Source organism: Photinus pyralis, unplaced genomic scaffold (genome assembly GCF_008802855.1).
Source record: "Photinus pyralis isolate 1611_PpyrPB1 unplaced genomic scaffold, Ppyr1.3 Ppyr1.4_LG8, whole genome shotgun sequence".
NCBI lineage: Eukaryota > Metazoa > Arthropoda > Insecta > Coleoptera > Lampyridae > Photinus > Photinus pyralis.
The window spans coordinates 16,197,371-16,219,610 of record NW_022170819.1 but is presented as its reverse complement, the minus strand read 5'-3'; the positions used below and the strand labels follow the sequence as shown (position 1 = coordinate 16,219,610).

General features: G+C 38.3%; 2 protein-coding genes across 2 annotated transcripts; one reads left to right on the top strand and one right to left on the bottom strand.

Moving 5' to 3' along the window:
- Positions 1–11,700: 11,700 nt before the first annotated feature.
- LOC116178722 (7,8-dihydro-8-oxoguanine triphosphatase-like) lies at positions 11,701–12,286 on the top strand. Its single transcript, XM_031498300.1, has one exon. The coding sequence runs from the start codon at positions 11,734–11,736 to the stop codon at positions 12,220–12,222; it is 489 nt and encodes a 162-aa protein (XP_031354160.1). The 5' UTR covers positions 11,701–11,733; the 3' UTR covers positions 12,223–12,286.
- Positions 12,248–20,938, bottom strand: LOC116178721 (nuclear pore complex protein Nup85-like). Its single transcript, XM_031498298.1, has 9 exons — positions 20,811–20,938; positions 20,313–20,763; positions 20,012–20,265; positions 19,449–19,571; positions 19,185–19,403; positions 13,177–13,289; positions 12,912–13,129; positions 12,547–12,865; positions 12,248–12,500 (listed from the first exon to the last, which is right to left on the bottom strand). Exons 1-9 carry the CDS (start codon positions 20,832–20,834, stop codon positions 12,284–12,286), a joined length of 1,938 nt encoding a protein of 645 aa, XP_031354158.1. The 5' UTR covers positions 20,835–20,938; the 3' UTR covers positions 12,248–12,283.
- Positions 20,939–22,240: the final 1,302 nt, after the last annotated feature.

The window sequence follows — 22,240 nt, the reverse complement described above, 5'->3', positions numbered from 1 at the left end:
GAGTTCGCCCCGCAAATAAAATATAAAGAAAAAAATAGTTGGGATGTAGCAAATTTGCTAATTTTAGTAGCACACACCAGCACACTACTAGCACAACAAAATTTAATTATCACGGGTTCAATTTTTCTATTTTCGGCGGGGATGGGCGTCGAGTTGGCCCCGCAAATAAAAAATTTAAAAAAAAATAGTTGGGATGTAGCACATTTGCTAATTTTAGTAGCACACACCAGCACACTACTAGCACAACAAAATTTAATTATCACGGGTTCAATTTTTCTATTTTGGGCGGGGCTGAGCGTCGAGTTGGCCCCGCAAATAAAAAATTTAAAAAAAAATAGTTGGGATGTAGCACATTTGCTAATTTTAGTAGTACACACCAGCACACTACTAGCACAACAAAATTTGCTTGTCACGGGTTCAATTTTTTTATTTTAGGCGGGGCTGAGCGTCGAGTTGGCCCCGCACACAAAAAATTAAAAAAAAAATAGTTGGGATGTAGCACATTTGCTAATTTTAGTAGCACACACCAGCACACTACTAGCACAACAAAATTTAATTATCACGGGTTCAATTTTTCTATTTTAGGCGGGGCTGAGCGTCGAGTTGGCCCCGCAAATAAAAAATTTAAAAAAAATAGTTGGGATGTAGCACATTTGCTAATTTTAGTAGTATACACCAGCACACTACTAGCACAGCAAAATTTGCTTGTCACGGGTTCAATTTTTTTATTTTAGGCGGGGCTGAGCGTCGAGTTGGCCCCGCACATAAAAAATTTAAAAAAAAATAGTTGGGATGTAAAAGCACATTTGCTAATTTTAGTAGCACACACCAGCACACTACTAGCACAATCAACTAACATATATGTTTTTTTTATTTCTTAAACAGCGGGGCTAACTCGACTGACCTGTTCTCAGACAATAATTGGAGTCGTCGCTCCGCTCCTCCTCCAAACAATTGTCTTCGAACGGTAAAAATCCCTTACCGTTCTCCATACTTAATATACTATTAACGTTTATATTAGATCTCATTTCTTTATTAAATGTTGGTAGTATTGCACACATATCGAAGGATTGTATTTAAAATTGAAAATCAGATACAGTGTATCGTTCTGGTTCCACCTCACTCAAGCTTGGCAGCTTTGTTTTATACAATCTGAGATTAAGGGATCAAATAACTAATGACTTTTGAATATTATTGTATAAACACAGAGGGGGTCGTTTTTCTCTAAAGTTAGTCAGTAATTGTTTAATTAATTTAATTCTATTTCTATTTCAAAATGCATAAATAAGGGAATCGAAACTATCGAACAAAAATTAATTAGTTCTGTAAACACACCACGTGCGAGATTAGCAACGCATGTGGTTATCAATTCGAGCGACGGAGCAAAGTTTCGAATATCGCCGGGATGGAATGTATGAATGGAGGTGGTGTCTCCTTTAAATAGAAAAAACCAAAAATAAACGAGGCTGTTTTTGGGTCGATTGTAAAAGTGAGAAGTTATCGCCAAATAAAGAAGTTTAAGGTCTTAAGTTGTCTCAGGAAGAGTCTGAGAAAAGGGTACAGTTAATTACAAAATCATGCTTTTATAGGGACAAGGAGAGTTTAATTTCAAAGAATTTCAAAGGATGGGGACGACAACTGGCGACATCTAACGGAGGAACTTTACCACACAAATATAATTTTAAGGTTGCGACTTTATATTTTTAACACCATATAATCAATTACTTATACCGGTATATGTGTAAATTTTCTTATGCTGAACAAGATAAAAATTCTAAACCAAATTTTTGAAACGACAAAGTGGCCAACAAACGCAAACAGCTCGAAGTAAATATTTTTAAAACTGTAGACATAGTTTACAAATAAAGTGACCGCAATCGCCCATGCGAAGAAAAACACATAAGTTTTGCGACTGTTTTTATGCTAAACGACGTATAACTGGACAAAAACGTTACATTTCATTATTTGCATAAGCAATCATTTGGTTGGTTTTTTTTTTATTGTAGACAAAATAATGTGCCGCCCAACGTGGGGCACATAAAATTTTGTCTTTTATTGCCACTCACCGTTCTAATTTTGTTGCAGGTGGGTAAGCCGTAATTTCCATCGCCATGTAGTCCGCACCGTTTACCATTAAGTAAGTTGAGGCAAGCTGAATGTGAGTATTCCCTCTACAAATTTACAGACTCATTTTTCAACCAAATGTGTTTTTTTCAGTAAGGCATACCCTTTTTGTAGTACAAAAGCACTGAAAATGTCGGTACATAAAAGTAATATCTCAGATTTAATGTCTCTCCTCCTTCTTCCGACATTTGCATTTTTTCCCAGTACGCGACGCGTATTAATTCTGATTACAAAACCAAAACGAAAGCCGTCTTGCAAATAATTTTCTGTAGGTGAGTACCTCACCTCCTCCGTGCCCGAAACATTATACAAATTAATGCAAATCAAGTTAAACCGAGCGAAAGCAACACGTAACATTGCGGCTTTATCGCACAGACACTGGAAGTAATTCGTATACATAACGGCATATATACAACAGGCAGTCGTACTGGAGCAGAAGTGACACTTAACTTGAAGCGCTCATTAGTTTCGAGAAACTTAATTATTCTGATATCTTAGTTGTTAAATTGGCTTAACAATATTAGGCCAATTAGTTTGAGTTGTTTTTTTACATATTTCCTGGCATATGAACTAGGTAAGAAAATGTTTTTGCTCCCTTGGTCTGGAATTACGCTATTTGCCTTTACATCTATCAATTAAGGGATATTTAAGACAATTTTATAGATCTGATCAGGGGTATGCGCTAATGGCAAGGGCGCCTTTGAGAGCTCTCTTCGAAAGATTCCACACTGAAACAATGACCAAAAAACCGCAAACACGAGTTACATGCTTCGGTAAGTAATGAATTGCTAATGCCCGAAGGGCCTTGGTCGAACAAGGGTTTGGTTGAATTGTCCCTTATAGAGGAATTATCCAATTAATTTAATGTTTAGGGGTTCGATTATTACACACGCGTCATATCATCATCACCCCGATAAGCAACGTTTGAATCGTCGGGTAATGTTTGGACATTAAATGACGCGCAACCTTTGGACTATGATCGGTGTGCATTGGACTTTGAACGGCGACCGACCTTTCCAGTTTGAACGGCCGGCAACCTTTGCATTATGAACGATGAACAAAGTGTGTGTAGTTTTAGTACCTTTCAGTAAGTGTACGCTGGCACTATCTTGACACACACCCTTAACCGATTGTAGTAGACCAGTCCTGTCACAGTCATGGAGAGTGTACAACCAAAACGCGGAGTGGTTGCTAAATGTGTGTGATTCTTATGCAGTGGCGTTTTCGCGCAGTGTATGGGCATGCAAATGTAACTCCTCCTGGGATGGAGGGGTATAGAAATCTTTTGATGAAAAAAAATTACAGCATTACTTATTAATGTTTCGGATCTACCTTTTTTCGATGACTCTGTATAGCGTCTCTAGATTTTAAAATCGTATTGCGTAATTTATCCTTTCAATAATCCCTTTTTCAATGTCTTAGCCGTTTCAAGTTACGATTCACCAATATATAAACAACCTCAATGTAGACATTGATATTTGGTTCAGAAACTTGAATTAATGACGGGTCATTAATTGTTAGTCAAATTTCCTTTTCAAATTATTTAATTAGTTTCGTAGGTTTTTTAAACACGGAACGATTATTGCGTTTCTAGTTGTATCCAAGTGGTTTATTTTTTTCTTATAAAAGATTGTTTCCTAGAATTGTTTAATGTAGGGCAATTTTTATCAATTTTGCTGAATCATTTATGCGACAGTTCTGTTTTAATGTGTGGGCACTTTGAATACTTTTGTTAAAAAGTTTATGCAATTGATTAGCGATAAGAATGCATTTTAACGGGTAAAAAAGCGTGTTTTTTTGTAGAAAATTGTGAGATAAGGGCGTAAAGTTTTGATACGTTCCGTTAATTGGAGGAAGTTTGGAAGTAGGAGAGGCACGTTAAATATTGAAGTTGGTGTGAGTACGAGACCTTTTGCAAAATTTCGCTTAGAAGAATTGCGTTCTGCATTAAGTTTCGTATTGTTCTTCAAGTAAAAGTCTTTACGTCAGGGAATCAGTCGAGTTCGAGTGGAAGATTCGTAGAAGAACGAAAAAGTTGGGTGTAGCAGTATTGAATTGAATCTGATTTGTGTGTTTAGTATAAATGTTGTCTGTGTTAATTCATGTAAATCGTGTGTTTATTCGAACCCTTTTAACGATCCAGATAAAGTTTTCATGCTTAATTGTGATTATTTGTATTCCAAAGTTTATTTCAGGTAATTTCTCGGAGAAATATTCACTCCAAAACCGCACAATATTTTAAATGTCTAAATAAAACATTGATTTCGGCGTTTTACCTAGTAAGTAAATTACAAACGAGTAAACTTCCAAAATTAAACCTGAACTTTCCCTTTCTCGTTTCAAAGTTTTCTCGCGCGCAAAAAAACGAAATTACAAAGCATCGGTTTCGTCTCGTCATAAGCAAAATTGTAAGGGGTCCTTTATGGAGTAAAGCTCACCGTCTTCCTTCGGACAAAAGGGACGAGTTTCCTTCTAGTCGGTAACACACACTCGATAGTCTAATTACGGAGTCGGATTAAAACGGTTTTCCGCTGACCAATCCTTTATTGGATAGCTCGTTGCAATACTCTCCAATATCGTAGTCAGCTGTAATTAAGTTTCTAGGTTTGCTGAGTAATTGCGCCGCAATTTATATTTGTGCAAGTCCGTGTTTATTATTGTTATTTTCGGGCTCGTAGAACAATGTGAGGTTAAGAAAATGACAGGAGCAACTAAAATTTCGCCGTTCCCACAAGATTTATACTTGTCACAACTTTAATATATCACACGCTGTTTGGATAGGTTTAACGTAGCGTGCTGGCGAACGTACATTAATCATATCACTCTCCGAAATGTTGAACTAACCTCAATTATGTAAAACACGCCGTAATTGTGTTGAAAAAATTTTCCAAATTTTTGTCAATACGTAGAGGGTGAACAAAATACATGACGTAACCGACAACCGCAAGCGAAACATCTTTCGGGGTGAAGCTTTCATCAACTACGAATCGTACTTTCGTTAATTTAGCAGATACGAACTAAATTGTCTGAAAATTGCTCCATCTAAACTCGAGCGCTCTAATTCGTTTTAATTACGGGATTGAATTACAGAAACAAGAAATTGCAATATTTACAGTTAATTACGACCCAACGGTGGTGTGCTTCAGAAGACTTTGATTTTCTTTCTGGCGTTTATGAATATGATATACAAACATTAAGGTATCTCAGGTTCACGATACGTGGATTGACAGTAACCTTATTAAAAGTGAACAATACTATAAATACGACTGTTTCGAGTGAAACAAATGAGTGCTCAAAGAATAACGGTTTTTAGGGCTTATTTAACAAATTTTTTATAGAAAGGGCTCCATTGTGTTTATTTTTCGCTTTTAAAAACAGAAGGGGGTACTGTAATGGTAGCTTTTAATTTACATTTATTTTTTTACGTAATTTCTTTGTTAAGTTAGAGAGTTTCATGGGGAAATTTTTGGAAAACGAATTTACTGTAGCTTCACAGACATTTTACGAAACTTTGGAATTTCCCTTATAAGGGAGAAAAAAGTGTGATTGTTTCCTAGCCGAATATTCCGGAGGCATCTTCCAAAAGAGAATCTCGCGGCGAATTTTCCGAAGGAGAGGTTTCCAGGAGCGAATTGAATGATGGTGATCGATAAAAACAACCAAAAGGGTGTCATAATAATATAGATAATTAAATGAAATAATGTATTATTTATTTATTATAAAATGGTTATTGTTTTTCCATGTGGCATATTGTTAATCGTTGACCAATTGAAAAAGACACCGATAACATTCGGAAAAATCGAGAAGGTAAGCATTCAACTACATTCTTGTTGCCGTGAAAAGCTTAATAAAGCAATGACAGGGACGGCTTAACAATTAAAGCTAATAACCATCCCTCTTGCTGTACTCATTGTTAGAAAGAACTGAAATACTATTAATCAACCGTCCACAGCATCGGTGGATCAGAAATCCATAAAAAATTGCACCCATAAATCAGCGCCTTTTCTGATAGGATTCCCATTAACAATGACAGTCAAATGTGTACTTTGTTATGCAACAATTTAAAGCTGACAGAATTGAAGGAGATTGTATTCGGTTCGGATGATAATAAAAGTCATTCTTTATGTTACTAGCATTTTCTGTTGTGTGACATTCGGCGGACTTAGTTTTGCTCTAATCGTTTAATCTGTACATAGACTTGATCTTTTCGTACGACGTCGCTTGTTGTGTCAGTTACCTTTATTCACATGTGAAACGATTATTAAATAATAATAATGTAATAACAACAAATAATAAAATTTATTTTCTCGGTCCCTGGTTGGATAATAGGAACGTTTGTAAAACAATTTAACTTTCCATATAGTAGGAGAACTAGTGGCACATTATCTTAAACAGTTTTATTATTGCTGGTATTTGGAAAATGCGCCACTAGCTCTTAGACTAAAGTGGTCTTGTCAAATCCCCCTCTATGTCTGAAAACGACCCTAAAGTGACCTCATTACAGCCTCAGCTACATTCACTGCTCTGTGGATAGCAAGTTCACAGGGTTTTCCTTGTTGATAGTCACAATGGTGGTTACTGAACGACTTGGCGTGGGCGTATGAGTCAGGTTACGGTATCAATACTGCTGCTACGTCCCTCCACGCCATTGATTCGTATCCCAGCGCCAAACTTGCCCCTAGTAACGTAGACAGTGTGGTTCACAGGGTTCACCCGCCTCATTTTGAGCGAGGTTCTTTGATCCCGGAAAATCTGATTGAAGTAAAAGCTTTAAGGTCTGTATAACCCTACTCAATTTCCTTTAAGGAACTGATTCTACCCTCCGTTCTTCTGTGTAAGGCTCTTTGGAATCGGGCAGCTTCTGGAACTTGTTCCATTTCTTCGTAGTACCTCCTCCACGAATCACGTTTTGCATCCGCTTGCCTCATAGGCACCTTTGATGGTCATGCGAAGGTTTCATTCCATGACCTCCACTGTCAGTATTACTGTCACCGTCTATACAACAGAGTTCCCATAGTGGTAGTAACTTAACGTTATTCCTATCTAAGATGCACGATCTGCAATTGACCTCCGCGCTCCTTACAGTCCCAAACCTCGTATTAGCCCGTTGTAGGCTCAACGTTCTTGTACCAGGAGTACATCAATATAATGTTTGTCATGTGTGCACAGAGGACCACTCTGGCGCTCTACGGTGATGCAGATTAATTTGTCCTAGTTTTACAATAGGTAAGTAAAATAATAAAACCGGAATTATCTACTGAAGTGTGGTGGTTGGCACAGTTGTTTGAGGGCCACTCAATCGCTGTGACCCTTTCGCATTCTATGCTTGTCACCTCCTCTGCCTCCACCGTCGTCTTGGAGGAGAGGTTGAACGTCACCCTGGTGAAGTTCACATAGGGTCGATAGTTATAAGTGTCCATAAGCACAATCAAAGTTTGTCCCTTGGGGTCCTCTTTCTTGTCTGCAACATTTTAGATTTCGACCCTTTTCAGGATCTTCTCCGGTTCTATTTGAGCCCCGGGGATTCTGGCGTGTCGCTTACTGGTTTTGGGAGGTTCTTCGCTTCGACGAATGGAAGTTTCGCCCCAACACAGCGGTGTCGCTTTTGCGTCCCAGTTTTCAGTGCACTCTCGGTAGGTGCGTTGTCTGCTTGCTTAGAGCTCCTAGGTCGCCCTGTTTAAGCAGATGGGAGATCAGGTTGCCTAGATGCCCCTGGTTCCTGTCGCCTGGCTTTCCAGTACTAGGTGCTCCGGGAGTAGTTTGTTGTCTTATTGTTTTTCTTTGTGTATATGAGTCCCACGAGTATAGGCGAAAGAAATCTCCACAGGCGCACTGCTCCCTGCAGACGTGTAAGGCAACTTAATACAACGGGCCAACGGGTGCCAGGTGCTTCAACGTTGGAGCTGATCCCAGATCCAAACAACTGGTCTTCGTAGTCCCTAAATATTAACAACCACCCTCACCAGGTGAAAGATCGAAAAAAGTTTGTAAATAATTTTCGCGATGGTTTAGAACGCATACCACAAGTCCACTTGACTTAAACTTGAAATATCGATGCAATGCACTACAATTTTCCTTTATTACGTCATCACTATGGGAGCCACCCGCTTATATTTTTTTCCCCCGTCAGCGTCGATAAATTTTACTGTGGAATATTTGCACAACGTTGGTAAATTCCTTTTCATTATACCTCTCCGAAAGTACTGTCTTTTCATGTATCCCAAGCGCACCGAAAGTAGGGTTTTCCCGTGCGAGCGCACTGGAAAACTTTTTCCCGTGCGCTACGAATAATCAAGTTTGCCATAGCTATCCCTATCCCATGCATACCTACCGCGGATTGACTTTGACATATATGTCAACCGATTTTTTACATTTGTGTTAAAAATGGATTTTGGTGAAGTCGAAATTCCCGCTAATATATTACGGGAAGCTGCAGAAACCAGTTCCCAACTATTACCAGCGAAATCAAAAGAGAGATGCGAAAAGGAGTATGAAAAATGCTGCATGGTGCATTGAAGTAATCGTGAAAAGAGTACGTTATGGAGTAGGTTTTCAATGATTAAGAACATTCTTACGGTAAAAGAAAATGAAAACGCTAGCAAATTGTGCAAAACCGGCTTTTTGAAGCGTCAGACCGTCCGCTACATCCCAAAAAAATCAAAAGTTCTGTATAACAAGGGAGCAATTTTTGAATGAAGCTGCAGAGATAAAATGGTGATTACTTACTAAGGTTATTTTAGTATTCGGAAATTTGGAGCAAGATGCAGGGGAGACGATACAATTCGCTCGACTATTGATGATGTGTTGAAGATAATGGGGGTTTAAGGGTCATAAGACAAGCAACAGAATTTGTTGTCAAATTGGATTTGGACTTCAATGTAAATAATTATTCTCCGTTATTTTCGGAGAGGTATAATGAAAAATATCGTTCATTACACGTCCAGAAAGGCTTTTCCCGTGTTTGCATGACTTCCCGTGTTCGGCTTCGCCTCACACGGGAAACGTCATGCGCCCACGGGAAAATCTTCCTTTCTGGACTGGTAATGAAATATACTATTTCACAGACACTAATTTTTCCCGTATTTCGAGAACGAAATCACCACTCTACCGTAGCGATTATGTGATTGTTCAATTTACATGACCGACGCGCTATTTGTTTGTTAGTACCACGGCGAGTATTACCATCGTTTGTAATTTAAATAAGTCGCTACACGCCATGCAATGCTACGTACATAGCGTTTAGAAGCGAAAAGAATAATTCGAATGTTGTACGATTCTTGCCGATTTTTATATGCACTCATAAACTACACGCGGCAGTACACAATTTCAAAGACCCTACGTGTCCTTTTCCTAACAATGTAAATTTGCTGGTACGAAGATGTGCACACTTTCACAAAATAAGCGCCTCTCTCGACTAGTAAATTCGTGTACGAGGTACCTTTACACCTTTACACGCACAAAACGTCTCTTTCGGCTAGCATGCGTTCAGCTATTTATACAAAATTGAAAGCGGAACCAACGCAATGACCCAGTCTATCGTACCTTTTAAACCAATAGAAAACATGCATTTCTAGTTTTTATGCAAATTTTGGCTTTAAAAAAAGAGATCCGATGCGTAATTGAGTTCGCTGGCATGGTACCAACCCAATCGACGAATTTAAATACATATGTTTATGTACTCGATCACTGATTTTATTTGTCTTCAATCTGGTCATTCGTCAAGCAAATGCCTTGACCAAAAGCGCAAATGGAAGAAGGATGAGTGTGGAATACGCTTCTTCATTTGCATGCAAACAAAAGTCAATAAACAACTTTTTTGTGTGGAAAAAATAATACCAACCCTTAATCCCATTCCGTATAAAAATTGCCTAATTTTTAATAAAAATGCTTTCCAAGTCAACTATACATAATTACGTATTAACTTTGGTGCGTAGAATCCAAAACAATTCGTACTTTTTCGATCATACTTCTCAATCAAAAGTTATAGACTAGAAACCAATTTCGAAAGAAAATTCAAAGGGCTGTAACTTTTGAACTAGTAGCCCAATCTTGGAACTGTTTGAAATTATGGATTCTACAGGCCACATTCTATAAGAAAATTTTTTTTGCGGGTCGATCTGAGACAATTTTTTTTCGGGGCTCAAAAAAAGGCAGTGTATAACCTTCCTTTTTTACCAAAAATCGACTACACCAAAATTTCTCGGGAAAACACTTTTCTTATTAATTTTGGTGCGTAGAATCCAAAACAATTCGTACTTTTTCGATCAGACTTCTCAATCAAAAGTTATAGACTAGAAACCAATTTCGAAAGAAAATTAAAAGGGCTGTAACTTTTGAACTAGTAGCCCAATCTTGGAACTGTTTGAAATTATGGATTCTACAGGCCACATTCTTTAAGAAAAATTTTTTTCCGGGTCGATCTGAGACAATTTTTTTTGAGGGACTCAAAAAAAGGCAGTGTAGGTATAACCAATGGTATAACCTTCCTTTTTGACCAAAAATCCACTGCCCCAAAATTTCTCGGGAAAACACTTTTTCTTATTAATTTTGGTGCGTAGAATCCAAAACCATTCGTACTTTTTCGATCACACTTCTCAATAAAAAGTTATAGACTAGAAACCAATTTCGAAAGAAAATTCAAAGGGCTGTAACTTTTGAACTAGTAGCCCAATCTTGGAACTGTTTGAAATTATGGATTCTACAGGCCACATTCTTTAAGAAAAATTTTTTCCGGGTCGATCTGAGACAATTTTTTTTGAGGGACTCAAAAAAAGGCAGTGTATAACCAATGGTATAACCTTCCTTTTTGACCAAAAATCCACTGCCCCAAAATTTCTCGGGAAAACACTTTTTCTTATTAATTTTGGTGCGTAGAATCCAAAACCATTCGTACTTTTTCGATCAGTCTTCTCAATAAAAAGTTATAGACTAGAAACCAATTTCGAAAGAAAATTCAAAGGGCTGTAACTTTTGAACTAGTAGCCCAATCTTGGATCTGTTTGAAATTATGGATTCTACAGGACACATTCTTTAAGAAAAATTTTTCTCCGGGTCGATCTGAGACAATTTTTTTTGAGGGCCTCAAAAAAAGGCAGTGTATAACCTTCCTTTTTTACCAAAGATCGACTGCACCAAAATTTCTCGGGAAAACACTTTTTCTTATTAATTTTGGTGCGTAGAATCCAAAACCATTCGTACTTTTTCTATCAGACTTCTCAATAAAATGTTATAGACTAGAAACCAATTTCGAAAGAAAATTCAAAGGGCTGTAACTTTTGAACTAGTAGCCCAATCTTGGAACTGTTTGAAATTATGGATTCTACATCAGGCCACATTCTATAAGAAATTTTTTTTTTCCGGGTCGATCTGAGACAATTTTTTTTGCGGGCCTCAAAAAAAGGCAGTGTATAACCTTCCTTTTTTTTTTTGAACGTTTGATTGTGATATTTCCCGACTTACACTCGCACTGTATATTAAACTAAAATCAAGCATGTTAGTGGCAAAATATCACCTATCACACCTTTATGCAAATGACACTTTGGAATCGTTAAGTTTAATAAATCAATACCAAAGAATACAAACTCAATTTTTTTTCAGGTGTAACACGAAATGCACACCACACACTACACGCTGATTTTCATAAAAACCCAAAACCACGTGCTGCTGGGATACAAGAAACGCGGGTTCGGTCAACAAAAATGGAACGGTTTTGGAGGAAAACTGGAAGAGAACGAAACCATATCGGAAGGTGCAATTCGCGAATTATTCGAAGAAAGCAATTTAGTGGTGGAGAAACAGCATTTACATTACATGGGCGTTGTTACTTACGATGATGACGTTCACAGAAGGATTGTATATATTTTTAGCGCTAGTCAGGTGGAAGGCGATTTAAAGGAAAGCGACGAGATGAGACCCCAATGGTTCGAGTTCGAAAACATTCCCTATCATAATATGTGGCCGGATTCACAATTTTGGTTACCGTTAGTATTAAATGATCATCACTTACAAGCGCGTTTTACTTACAACGACTACAAAATTTACAAGTACAACGTTGAGCAATTGGACGTGATACCGGATCTCATACATGTTGAAGCGTAATATTTATTTGTTAAAAAGAATGTAATTATTTGTTTTATTTTTATTTAAAAAAGAATAGTACTCAGGTGTATTTTTTATCCAATTGCATTTCATATAAAAGGGCACGAGACAGATTTCTCGCAGCACCTAATCGAATCAAATCGATTTTATCCTTCAGCTCGGGAAGTTCACATTTTTCTTCTAGACTATGGAGTAATGTGTAAGTATCCGTAGATGAGATGACCATAACGTTATTTTCCAACAAATTTATTGCGTCGCATAGTAATGTGTCCCAAAAGCTAAAACAAGAATGATGAATGTGCATTTCTACAGTTGATCACTTACTATCTCGGTGTAAGTTTCGATGCGAGCAAAGAAATGAGTATATTTGCCGCTTCCTTGTAATTCTTTAGCCGATATTCTTTGTGAAATTCGAAGTATTTACCTAGAAATATGAGCCGATCGCTAATGAGCATCGAGGAACCTAAATTGTCGAGCAAATCTTCATTCAGCAATACTCCCGTTTCTTTGTATTTGCGCAAAAATTTATCCGCAATAAGTGAGGTAAATCCGCCGTCTTGCGATTTTAACCCCCAAGTCAGAGCATTTCCCAAACGTCCTTTCGATATGGAATCCATTGTGTGTACTTTACAAATGCTTTGTACTGAAATTGGCCAGTTAGTTACTAGACGAGCATCATTTTTACCAACCAATTTGTGGCATATCTCGCTTGTGAGCCTCGCGTATTATTTTTTGCGTGCGTGCCTCAGATTTCAAGGGCAGTGCGGGTAGTAAAAGCTCGATTGTTGACAGTCCTTCTGTCGGGCAGTGATCCAGATAATTCAAGCCCACTTGCCACAGTGAATGGTGGCCCATGAGCAATGTGCCATAGTCTAGTAGGAAAGATTCGCGTAGACGACTGCCAATCCTAAAATTGCCAGATATTACCAATGTCCTGTGCCGGATAATCCTTACACTTTGGTTTCATCACTATATAACCCCTCAAGACGACCGGCATGATAAAGAAGATCGACTAAATGACTGACAAACCATCCATTTTCGGACATTTGTTGTATTTCTTTTATCACCTGTGCCAAACATGTCAGAAAATTAAATAAAATTAAGCAAAGGTAATTCTACACTGGAGACTGGCAGTCTTTTACAGAAGAAGATACTAAATCGATTTTCACCGTTGAAGGGGAAGCTAGTGAAATAATAAATACGCAGTTTTTGCACATTTTTTCCACTAAAATAGCTTATGTAGCAGCATAAACTAAAAACAAACTGGTAGTTGCACTAAATTTATATTTTTATTTTTGCTTTATGTTTGAGTGGGCGGGGTTTCAGCCAAGGCTGCTCTACCATATATTGCTCTACCAGCCTAACCCACTATACATTTACAAATATCTATCCCCGAACCCGGATTCGAACCAGAGACCCTTAGCACCAACAGATCAGCTTTAACTGAACTTGCGCCACACGGGCCGGCAAAACATAAGCTTGCCCTAGCATACAGAAGAGGGTTGTGTTTCTGTAAGTAGTTTAGCAAGGGTAAAAAATGTTTAGCGCCCTAATTTAAGGCGGCTCTGCAGTGAATGTTGAACTATCCGCAAAACAGCGAATCATTTCTTTAAGATTTTGATTTTATAATCGCATTTAAAAAAAGGGCCGACGTCAAATATTGTAGCTATTAACCAACAGAATGATTGTGCGTAAACCAAATTTTGAAGTTTGCCATAATTTTGGAAATAACTAGTACAATTGATAAAGCTTGTCTTTAAGATAACGACGCCTCTATAAAACATACAGACATGGGTTTTGGCGATTTACAACCAGCTAACAAAATTGTATGATTGTACATAGATATATCTTTTTCAGCCCTTAAATTAACAACAAAAATTGGGGAAAATGTTTTGATGACATGAAGTATTTCACAAATTGAAAGCACAGTTAGGCAACTTAAATTACACCATACACCCGCCGGCGAAATTGTCATTAACTGGCAATTGCGAATTAATCCTATTCATTTTTCTAACAATAGCTTTAGAGATTGGGCTATTCATTATTATCTGCAATGGAATTCACCGCCTTGGGCTTTGTCCGGCATCATTAACACCTTCCTATAATTAGATAATAATGTATTTGTTTACTGGTTTCATTGATTAGAAGTTTGTAATGGTAAGATTCTTGTGGATACCTACTTCTGTAATTACACCAAGTATTAGAGGCCGTGTCACGCAACCCGATACCTAAAAGTATTCAGGCTTTCATTGATCAATTAAATCTGACAATGTGTACACCGACATAGTTTTTCTTGACCTATCGAAAGAATGATCTTTCACTTCTGGTTCTATCGCATGTCGATATCAACTTCTTTTTTACATAGAACACCCTGTATTTTCCAAATCTACATGAAAATTTACGCCGTTTGATACCAATTTCCCTATATGCAGCATCAAAGGATTTCAGGTTATTCAAGATTTTGAACATTTTTGATGTTTGGCTGTTATCCTATTGAGTCCTGTATCTATGACTCCGTTGACTTCAATTTTAAAAAGTATTCCAAAATCGGCAGTACTCACTTGCTGCTGCGTGACAATGATTTAAATTTTGTTCGCCCTTTTACAGGGTGTTTTAAAACGAATGGTCAACTTTATTTAACTTCAACCCTTAAAAAGTTGATTTTTTCAAACGAAACATGCTTTATTTTTTTGCACTGTCAAATGTCAAAAAAAATCTACATTGATCTAGTATTACATTGCCTATACATATCATTCTGTTATGCTTTCCGTTTTATTATAGATTTTCTAAAATTGTGACCGTTATGCATAATTTTCTTAGGATGCCTTGAAATAAATGCGTTAGTAAATGTTATTTTACCAGCATTTGAGAATTTACATGAAGAAAATTATCAAAGTCCTCGTTTGAGATCGAAGGGACTTCAGCGCATTTTTGTGTGGCAGATCAGTATTCTATTAGCCACTTTCGATTCAACCATCAATAACAGATCTTGTCGAAGGCTACTACATTCACTAACCGCTTCCCCCTTTCCTCGTGCACCCGCAATTCGCTTTTAAAGATTTGACTCCACCATCAGGAAGATCGTGTCGGGGGCTACCACATTCCCTTTGACGGTACCCACTTCCGACGTTCGGTTCACCCGCAATTCGCGTTTGAAGATTTGACTCCCCCATCAGGAAGATCGTGTCGGGGGCTACCACATTTCCTTTGACGGTACCCCCTTCCGACGTCCCGTTCGCCCGCAATTCGCGATTGAAGATTTGACACCACCATCAGTGAGATCGTGTCACGGGCTACCACATTCCCTTTTACGGTACCCACTTCCGACGTCCCGTTCACCCGCAATTCGCGTTTGAAGATTTGACTCCACCATCAGGAAGATCGTGTCCGGGGCTACCACATTCCCTTTGACGGTACCTCCTTCCGACGTCCCGTTCACCCGCAATTCGCGTTTGAAGATTTGACTCCACCATCAGGAAGATCGGGTCGGGGGCTACCACATTTCCTTTGACGGTACCCCCTTCCGACGTCCCGTTCACCCGCAATTCGCGATTGAAGATTTGACTCCACCATCAGGAAGATCGTGTCGGGGGCTACCACATTTCCTTTGACGGTACCCCCTTCCGACGTCCCGTTCACCCGCAATTTGCGATTGAAGATTTGACTCCACCATCAGGAGATCGTGTCGCGGGCTACCACATTCTCTTTTACGGTACCCACTTCCGACGTCCCGTTCACTCGCAATTCACTTCTATTGGCGACACGAGAAAGAGAGACAGCGATTCGAGATTCACGAAACGTTAAACCGCGTGAGTTCGCAACGGAAGGTAAAAGGCGCCTGACTACTTCTCGAAGACGCGCGCGCCGCCTCGCAAAAGGTCGTTAATTTCGCCCCTATGACAAAAAACAAAATTCCGCCACGCAGGAGTTGTGCGCGTTTACAACATCTTTCCGACGACACCAATTTCAAAAGAATCGGACCAAAACTGTAGTAGAAGATAGGAAAAAAACTGAAAAACCTTCACGTTAGTATACTACGCTCGAGGATGACGCCCAGATGTCGCCAACCCCACATCATGTAGCCATGTCCCTAAGGTTGACAAATTTACACGGCCCTGTAGATACACGTACACCCGTTGCCTTTCTACAAGAGTTCTTCTACGCGCCCACATTTGCTGCCAGCCAGCCAGCCAGCCAGCCAAAGTGAGATTAAAAGCTACTTTTTACAAAAAAAATTTTTTGCAAAAATGCGCTAAAAACAACTGGTTTCAACATGACGGAGCGCGGGCTCATTCTATCCATGATGCTTATACATACGACACTGTATATCTTTGACGAACATTTTTTGAAGATAGGAGCCAGATGTCCGTGGCGTTGGCCTCCTAGAACTTATCAGATATAACGCCTTGGGGTTTTTTGTGTGGGGTCATATAAAGACAACATTTACTTCACACCAGTTGCTTTTCGTGAAGAACTGGAAGAGCTTTTGATGGAATGGATTAGAGAGACGACTACCAACGGAATTAATCGGAAGATCCTATTATGTATTGAAAAAAACGGTGGCCACGTAGAACAAAACCTCAATTGATGTTGGTTCTTTTATATTGTCGTTTGTTATTATTACCTGTTTCTGTTTATTATGTTTTCTTTATTTAACTTATTATTCATCTACCATCACTATCAACTATAGCTATAAAAAGGTCTGACAAGTCTTCTAACGATATTTCAAAGCTTTCTAAGAAAATTATGCATAAGAGTCACAATTTTAGAAAATCTAAAATATAACGGAAAGCATAACAGATAGGTAAACGGAACGTAATACTAAATTGCTATAGAATTTTTTTCGACATTTGAAAGTGCAAAAAAATAAAGCATGTATATCTGCATGTTAAAGTTGACCATTAGTTTTAAAACACCCTGTAAAAGGGCGATCAAAATTTAAATCATTGTCACGTAGAATCAAGTCAGTACTGTTAATTTTTGAATTTTGAAAAATCTTGAATTACTTGAAAACGTTTGATGCTGGGTATAGCGAAATGTGGTATCAAACGACGTAGATTTTCATGTAGATTCCGAAAATGTAATAAAATACAGGGTGTTTTATTTAAAATAAGAAAGTTGCTATAGACATCCGGTAGAACCGGTAGTGGAAAAATCATGATAATATTTTGTTTCGACAGATCATAAAAAACTATGTTGGCAAGTAAATTTTCAGATTTAAATGATTAATGGAAGCCTGAATACTTCTAGGTAACGGTAATGGTATTTGTCTATGACTAATGTAGTCATTTCAAAATAAATCCAGCTCAACAAATTACAAAAGAAAGAAAAGAGGTATTTTAATTCATTTACTTAGGTACTAATTGCTTTGTTATGAATGAATAGCACCTATAGCCTGCAGCGTTTTAGAATCCACATTGGAAACATCAATAATTTGTATAGTTAGTTGCCTACAAATTTTTCTGTCTAGGCGCAAGATCGAAATCTTAATTCACTGCAGAGACGCCTTAATAAAAATTTTCATTAATAATTGCAAGGAAATAGACCATTTTAGAGTGGGGACTGAAACGGTATATCATTGGTTATGACGTCACTCCTTTTACGCCACCATGTGTCTTTCACCAAAAATTAACAAAAACCTTTAGTTTTTTATCGATTGGTGCATTTCAAAGACCACTATTATTTTTTCTCTTCGAATATTCCGTTTTCTAGATATTCATACTTGAGTTTTGGCCCCACCGACGGATGCGCTTCGTCCACATGTATAATTTTCTTTGGTGAGCGAAGTCTTCTGATACTACGTTGTAATAATAATAATGCATTTTAGAGATATTCACATTTGACATCCTACCCCCCCCCCCTCCCCCACACACATGTTTTACATAAACAATTAGTTTGTTTTTAATACATAGAAGTGGAATTAAAATTTCTGGAAGATCGCACCACCAATAAGAAAGCACATGCGCTCACCCGCCCGGCTTATAGTCCAGGCTATTATAGTGTGTCCATTTTATTATATTTTCCTACTATTGCTATCTCGAGAATGAATGTGAAAAACAAATTACTTTTTACTGATCTTAACGTCCGGCCATCAATATGATTTAAATTTTCTATACTGGTTTTTAGATGCTGCAAATCTGGAGAACTACTGTAAACTATATCCTTAAAAAATCTACGGATTTAAATCCGGCGACCTGGAGAGCCATGAAATATGGCCGTTAGTACCAATCTACGGGTGTTCTCTAGGAATGCCGCGCACAACTTCGTGACTGACACACAAACACACACAAGAAAGTAACCATAGAAAGAGGTCATCCATTAATCACGTGACACTCTAAAGGGGGGGGTGGGCGGAAAAAATCAGGAATTGTGAGGAAATGTCACAAAGGGGACAGAGGGTGTAGTAAGACAATCCCATGTTTTTATTTTTTCCCTAAAACACTATTGCCCGGTTTCACAAGCGATGATTAAGGTTAATCAATGATTAAAAATATTAGAATGTTAGGCACCTTTGATTATACGCTCAGATGTTTTCCATTCTAATGTTTTTAATCAGAGATTAACCTGAATCATCGTTTGTGAAACGCCAGTCAAAAACAATCGGATCGTTAATCTCTGTCTGCATATATGTATAGATATTCTGAAAATTTACCTTATAATGTACTAAAAAAAGTACACGTGATTTTGGATGGGTGGAGGGGTTAGTTTTAAACAATGAATAAAGAATTTTATTCATTGGTTTTAAACCTCACCAAGTATCACCAGGGGGGGGGGGGCGTGATTAATGGACAACGACCAGTGTGTTAAAAAATTCAAAATGTCACCTTTGCTTATGCAATGTAAGGTGGTAATTTATTATTAAGGGTCACTTTTAAAATCCCCAACAGCCGAGTCCACATTTACATGTAGAATGATTTTGCCTTTATCGCAAACTTTTTTTTTCATGGACATGTCTTACCCACCTGAATAATATCCAATTCCATAGATGCCAGCAAAACTTGATCCAAATGGCGCATTTTCACGGCTCCTCCCACTTTTGCTATACACTGCCGTGCAAACTGGCCGAGTTCGAAAGCTTTTACTGTTGGCTCCTTAAAGAAGAGGGAAGCTGCCAGAAAAGCGTACCACGGCTCACGGTGAGTCTGCATCTCGCCCCATGCTACTTCGTCGCCTACCGCCAACTACAACCGTACTAGTATACAAGAAAACTCTCAATCTGCCCTTACCCTCATGACGAGATTCAAATGACGCTCTGATGAAAACATTTTAGCTTCAATTTTCGACTGAGTATCTAACACCCAGTGCTTCCACTTTAAGTTAAATTCACTTACAGAGATACCACCATAAATCTACAAATTAAAAAAGTATTCTATTATTATTATTACAAATTCTTCAACTCCTTGCCATTGGCTGAAGGCGCCTCTTACATGATACTTTCTTTTGTTTTGTGTAATCATTAATTTAATTAAGTACAATTAAAGTCGGTAGGTATACCCCATCATGTAATGTGGAGGCCAGAGAACCATTCACTTACCGTTAAGGGTGTTAAACCGGAAATTGACAAAATAAAGGACGGAATATGTGAGGAACAGTTTGGTTTTCGAAAAAATGGGGTGTCAGAACAGTTGGAGAGGGGGAAAAGTTTAAGTGTGTTTTGTTGACATGGTGTAAAATGTGTAAAATGGAACAGATTAGTAGGTACAAATATTTAAAAAAAAAAAGGGAGGAGATTGCGGAAAGCGGGAGATGAAAATGAGACAATGTGAAAAGCTGGTAATTTCCCCCTTACATTATAAAGTGGCATCGTCCTTAGTGTTTGAATGGCCAATTGGAATGGTTTCCCGTCCGCCGAACTGTGAACTTCTAGTAACGCCTGAACAAGCTCAATTCTGCCTTGCATCAGAGATCCGATGACAGTTTCCCAATAACAAGGTTGTAGCTCGGCGCCAATCACGTCTTCCCTTAATAAACTTGCGGCGTTACGCTCGTACTTGGGAAAATGAAACCTCACCCACTCCAGAAGATGGGGAAGGACAATTCCGCCTACAATCTCACGTTAAACAAGTATCACCCATCCATAGTTGACAGACCTGGAATATTCTCGACAAAGAGAATTTCGCAAAGGTGCCAAATGCACTCTACCGAGTAAAAAATGGTGATATAATTCTGCAGTTCTTCCTTATACGTCGCTTTGGCACGAACAGTTTCCTCCTGTAAATTCTCCAGACACGCGCGGATGATCGAGCGATACTGACGGCTCAATTTCAATAATTCGCTTTTATAGTCCGGCACATTGCTACCCATTAGCTCTTGAACGCTTAAAAAGATCCCGTTAGCTTCGTTGACAAGTTTTCGGAGTATGGGCTCGAATAAGACTACTTGTTGCCGAACGTTGAATACGGACGCATCGCTTGGACCGTAGAGGCTAACGGAATCACTATTGGTTGTCTTGATGTGTTGTGAAGGAAAAACTCCCAATTCGTTCACTCGCACCCATGTACCGACGATACCCGCCCGTCTGCACAGCTCGTTGGGAATTATCTGTAAACAGATGGTTCTAGAGACTCGTTGATATTATTAATAGTTACAAAAGTCTTTAAAGTTGCATCCATTGCTTCGCTAAAATTATGAATGAAGGGATCAAACAAACATTAACAAAATTCAAACATTTTTAGGTTAAGTTTGGTGGGCGCATTCGCACACAGTAATGCTTCTTAACCGCCGCTACCGGAGGCGTTCATAAACTCACCACAGCGTTGCCAGTTGCCTTATAGTTTCAAAGTTTTCTAGACCATTTTGGAATTCCTACATGGAAAACTTTAGAAAATGCCTAGACGGATCAGATCAGTCTTTATATTTTATGGTTATCACTATCAAGATCCGGGAATTCCGTAGAATGCTTTCCAAAGATTCCTAGGGAAGCGTTTAATATATAACTTTCAAATCTGTCGGTCCTTCGAAATTAGACGAGCCTGTAAATTTCTGGAAAGTCAATAAAGGTAATATACATATTTCTGCAAAAAAAAATAAAAACGCTTGGGAAAGGGCCAGGGGTTGGAACCCATATGAAATATCAGTTCCGGTTCCGCACTACTTAGGTAAAATTATTTTCTAAGGTTTCCGAAACCGGTTCTGTGACTACAGTAATTTTCGATTCGTTCCAGTTTTTTTAAGGGTTTCAACATAAATAAATAAAATTATTATTAAAAAATATAAATCATTATTAATTGTATAACATAAATAATACACAAAATTAAAGTACATTTGAACATGGAATTTGAATGCAGGAGATTCCCGATTGCTTGAAGATCACTAGGTATTTAGAAAAATGAATCAAGTGCTGTATAAATATTTTATTGAATAAGTATGTACAGGGTAGTCCTAATATATGTGTATAAGCATACATAATAGTACCATTGTTATTTAAACAATTATAGTACATATTCCTTGATTATTCTCAGAGTACCTCTACGGACAATTTTCCGTTTTTCAGGAAATTTGTCAGATAGGTATAGGTTCCTTTGATATTATACCTCGTGCCCCGCTTGATGGGTTCATTTTACCTCAACTCGGTCATCACACAAAGTCTGGGTCGTTTGGAGGGGGGGGGGGAGCAACGTCGTCCAAGGGGCCCACTTCTTCATCTATGGCGAAATTCATGTCGCTGCCCTCAACCTCCTCTAAGTCTGAACCTGCCAAATCTTCCACATGTTCTAAAGCTCAGTGTGTTTCATTACCGTCTCTATCAACCTCTGTTCTGCCATTTTTTCATTTAAAAAAAGGAAAAAACTGATACAAGATTTCAAACACTGAACTGAAGAATGTGGAAACATATGACACATCTGACGCCGAAAACTGTGTCTCGACCACTGTGTCGTACCACCGACAGAAGAGTCAGTTCAGGCCACCTCGCGTCATGCTATCAACGTGCGCTGTCTAATGGAATCCTACAGGTTACAAAAACATGCACTGCGCTGTGTTACTGAGCTCTTAATCGATTATAAAAACCTTAACAGGC

Bases quoted from the DNA above. Each gene is read 5' to 3' on its own strand.
- LOC116178721 (XM_031498298.1), bottom strand. From the start codon at position 20,834: ATGGATGCAACTTTAAAGACTTTT. The intron at 19,572-20,011 runs GTAAGGGGGAAA...TTTAATTTGTAG, and splicing joins GGACGATGCCACTTTATAAT to ATTTATGGTGGTATCTCTGT. The intron at 12,866-12,911 runs GTTGGTAAAAAT...GGCCAATTTCAG, and splicing joins GCGAGATATGCCACAAATTG to TACAAAGCATTTGTAAAGTA.
- LOC116178722 (XM_031498300.1), top strand. From the start codon at position 11,734: ATGCACACCACACACTACACGCTGATTTTCATAAAAACCCAAAACCAC.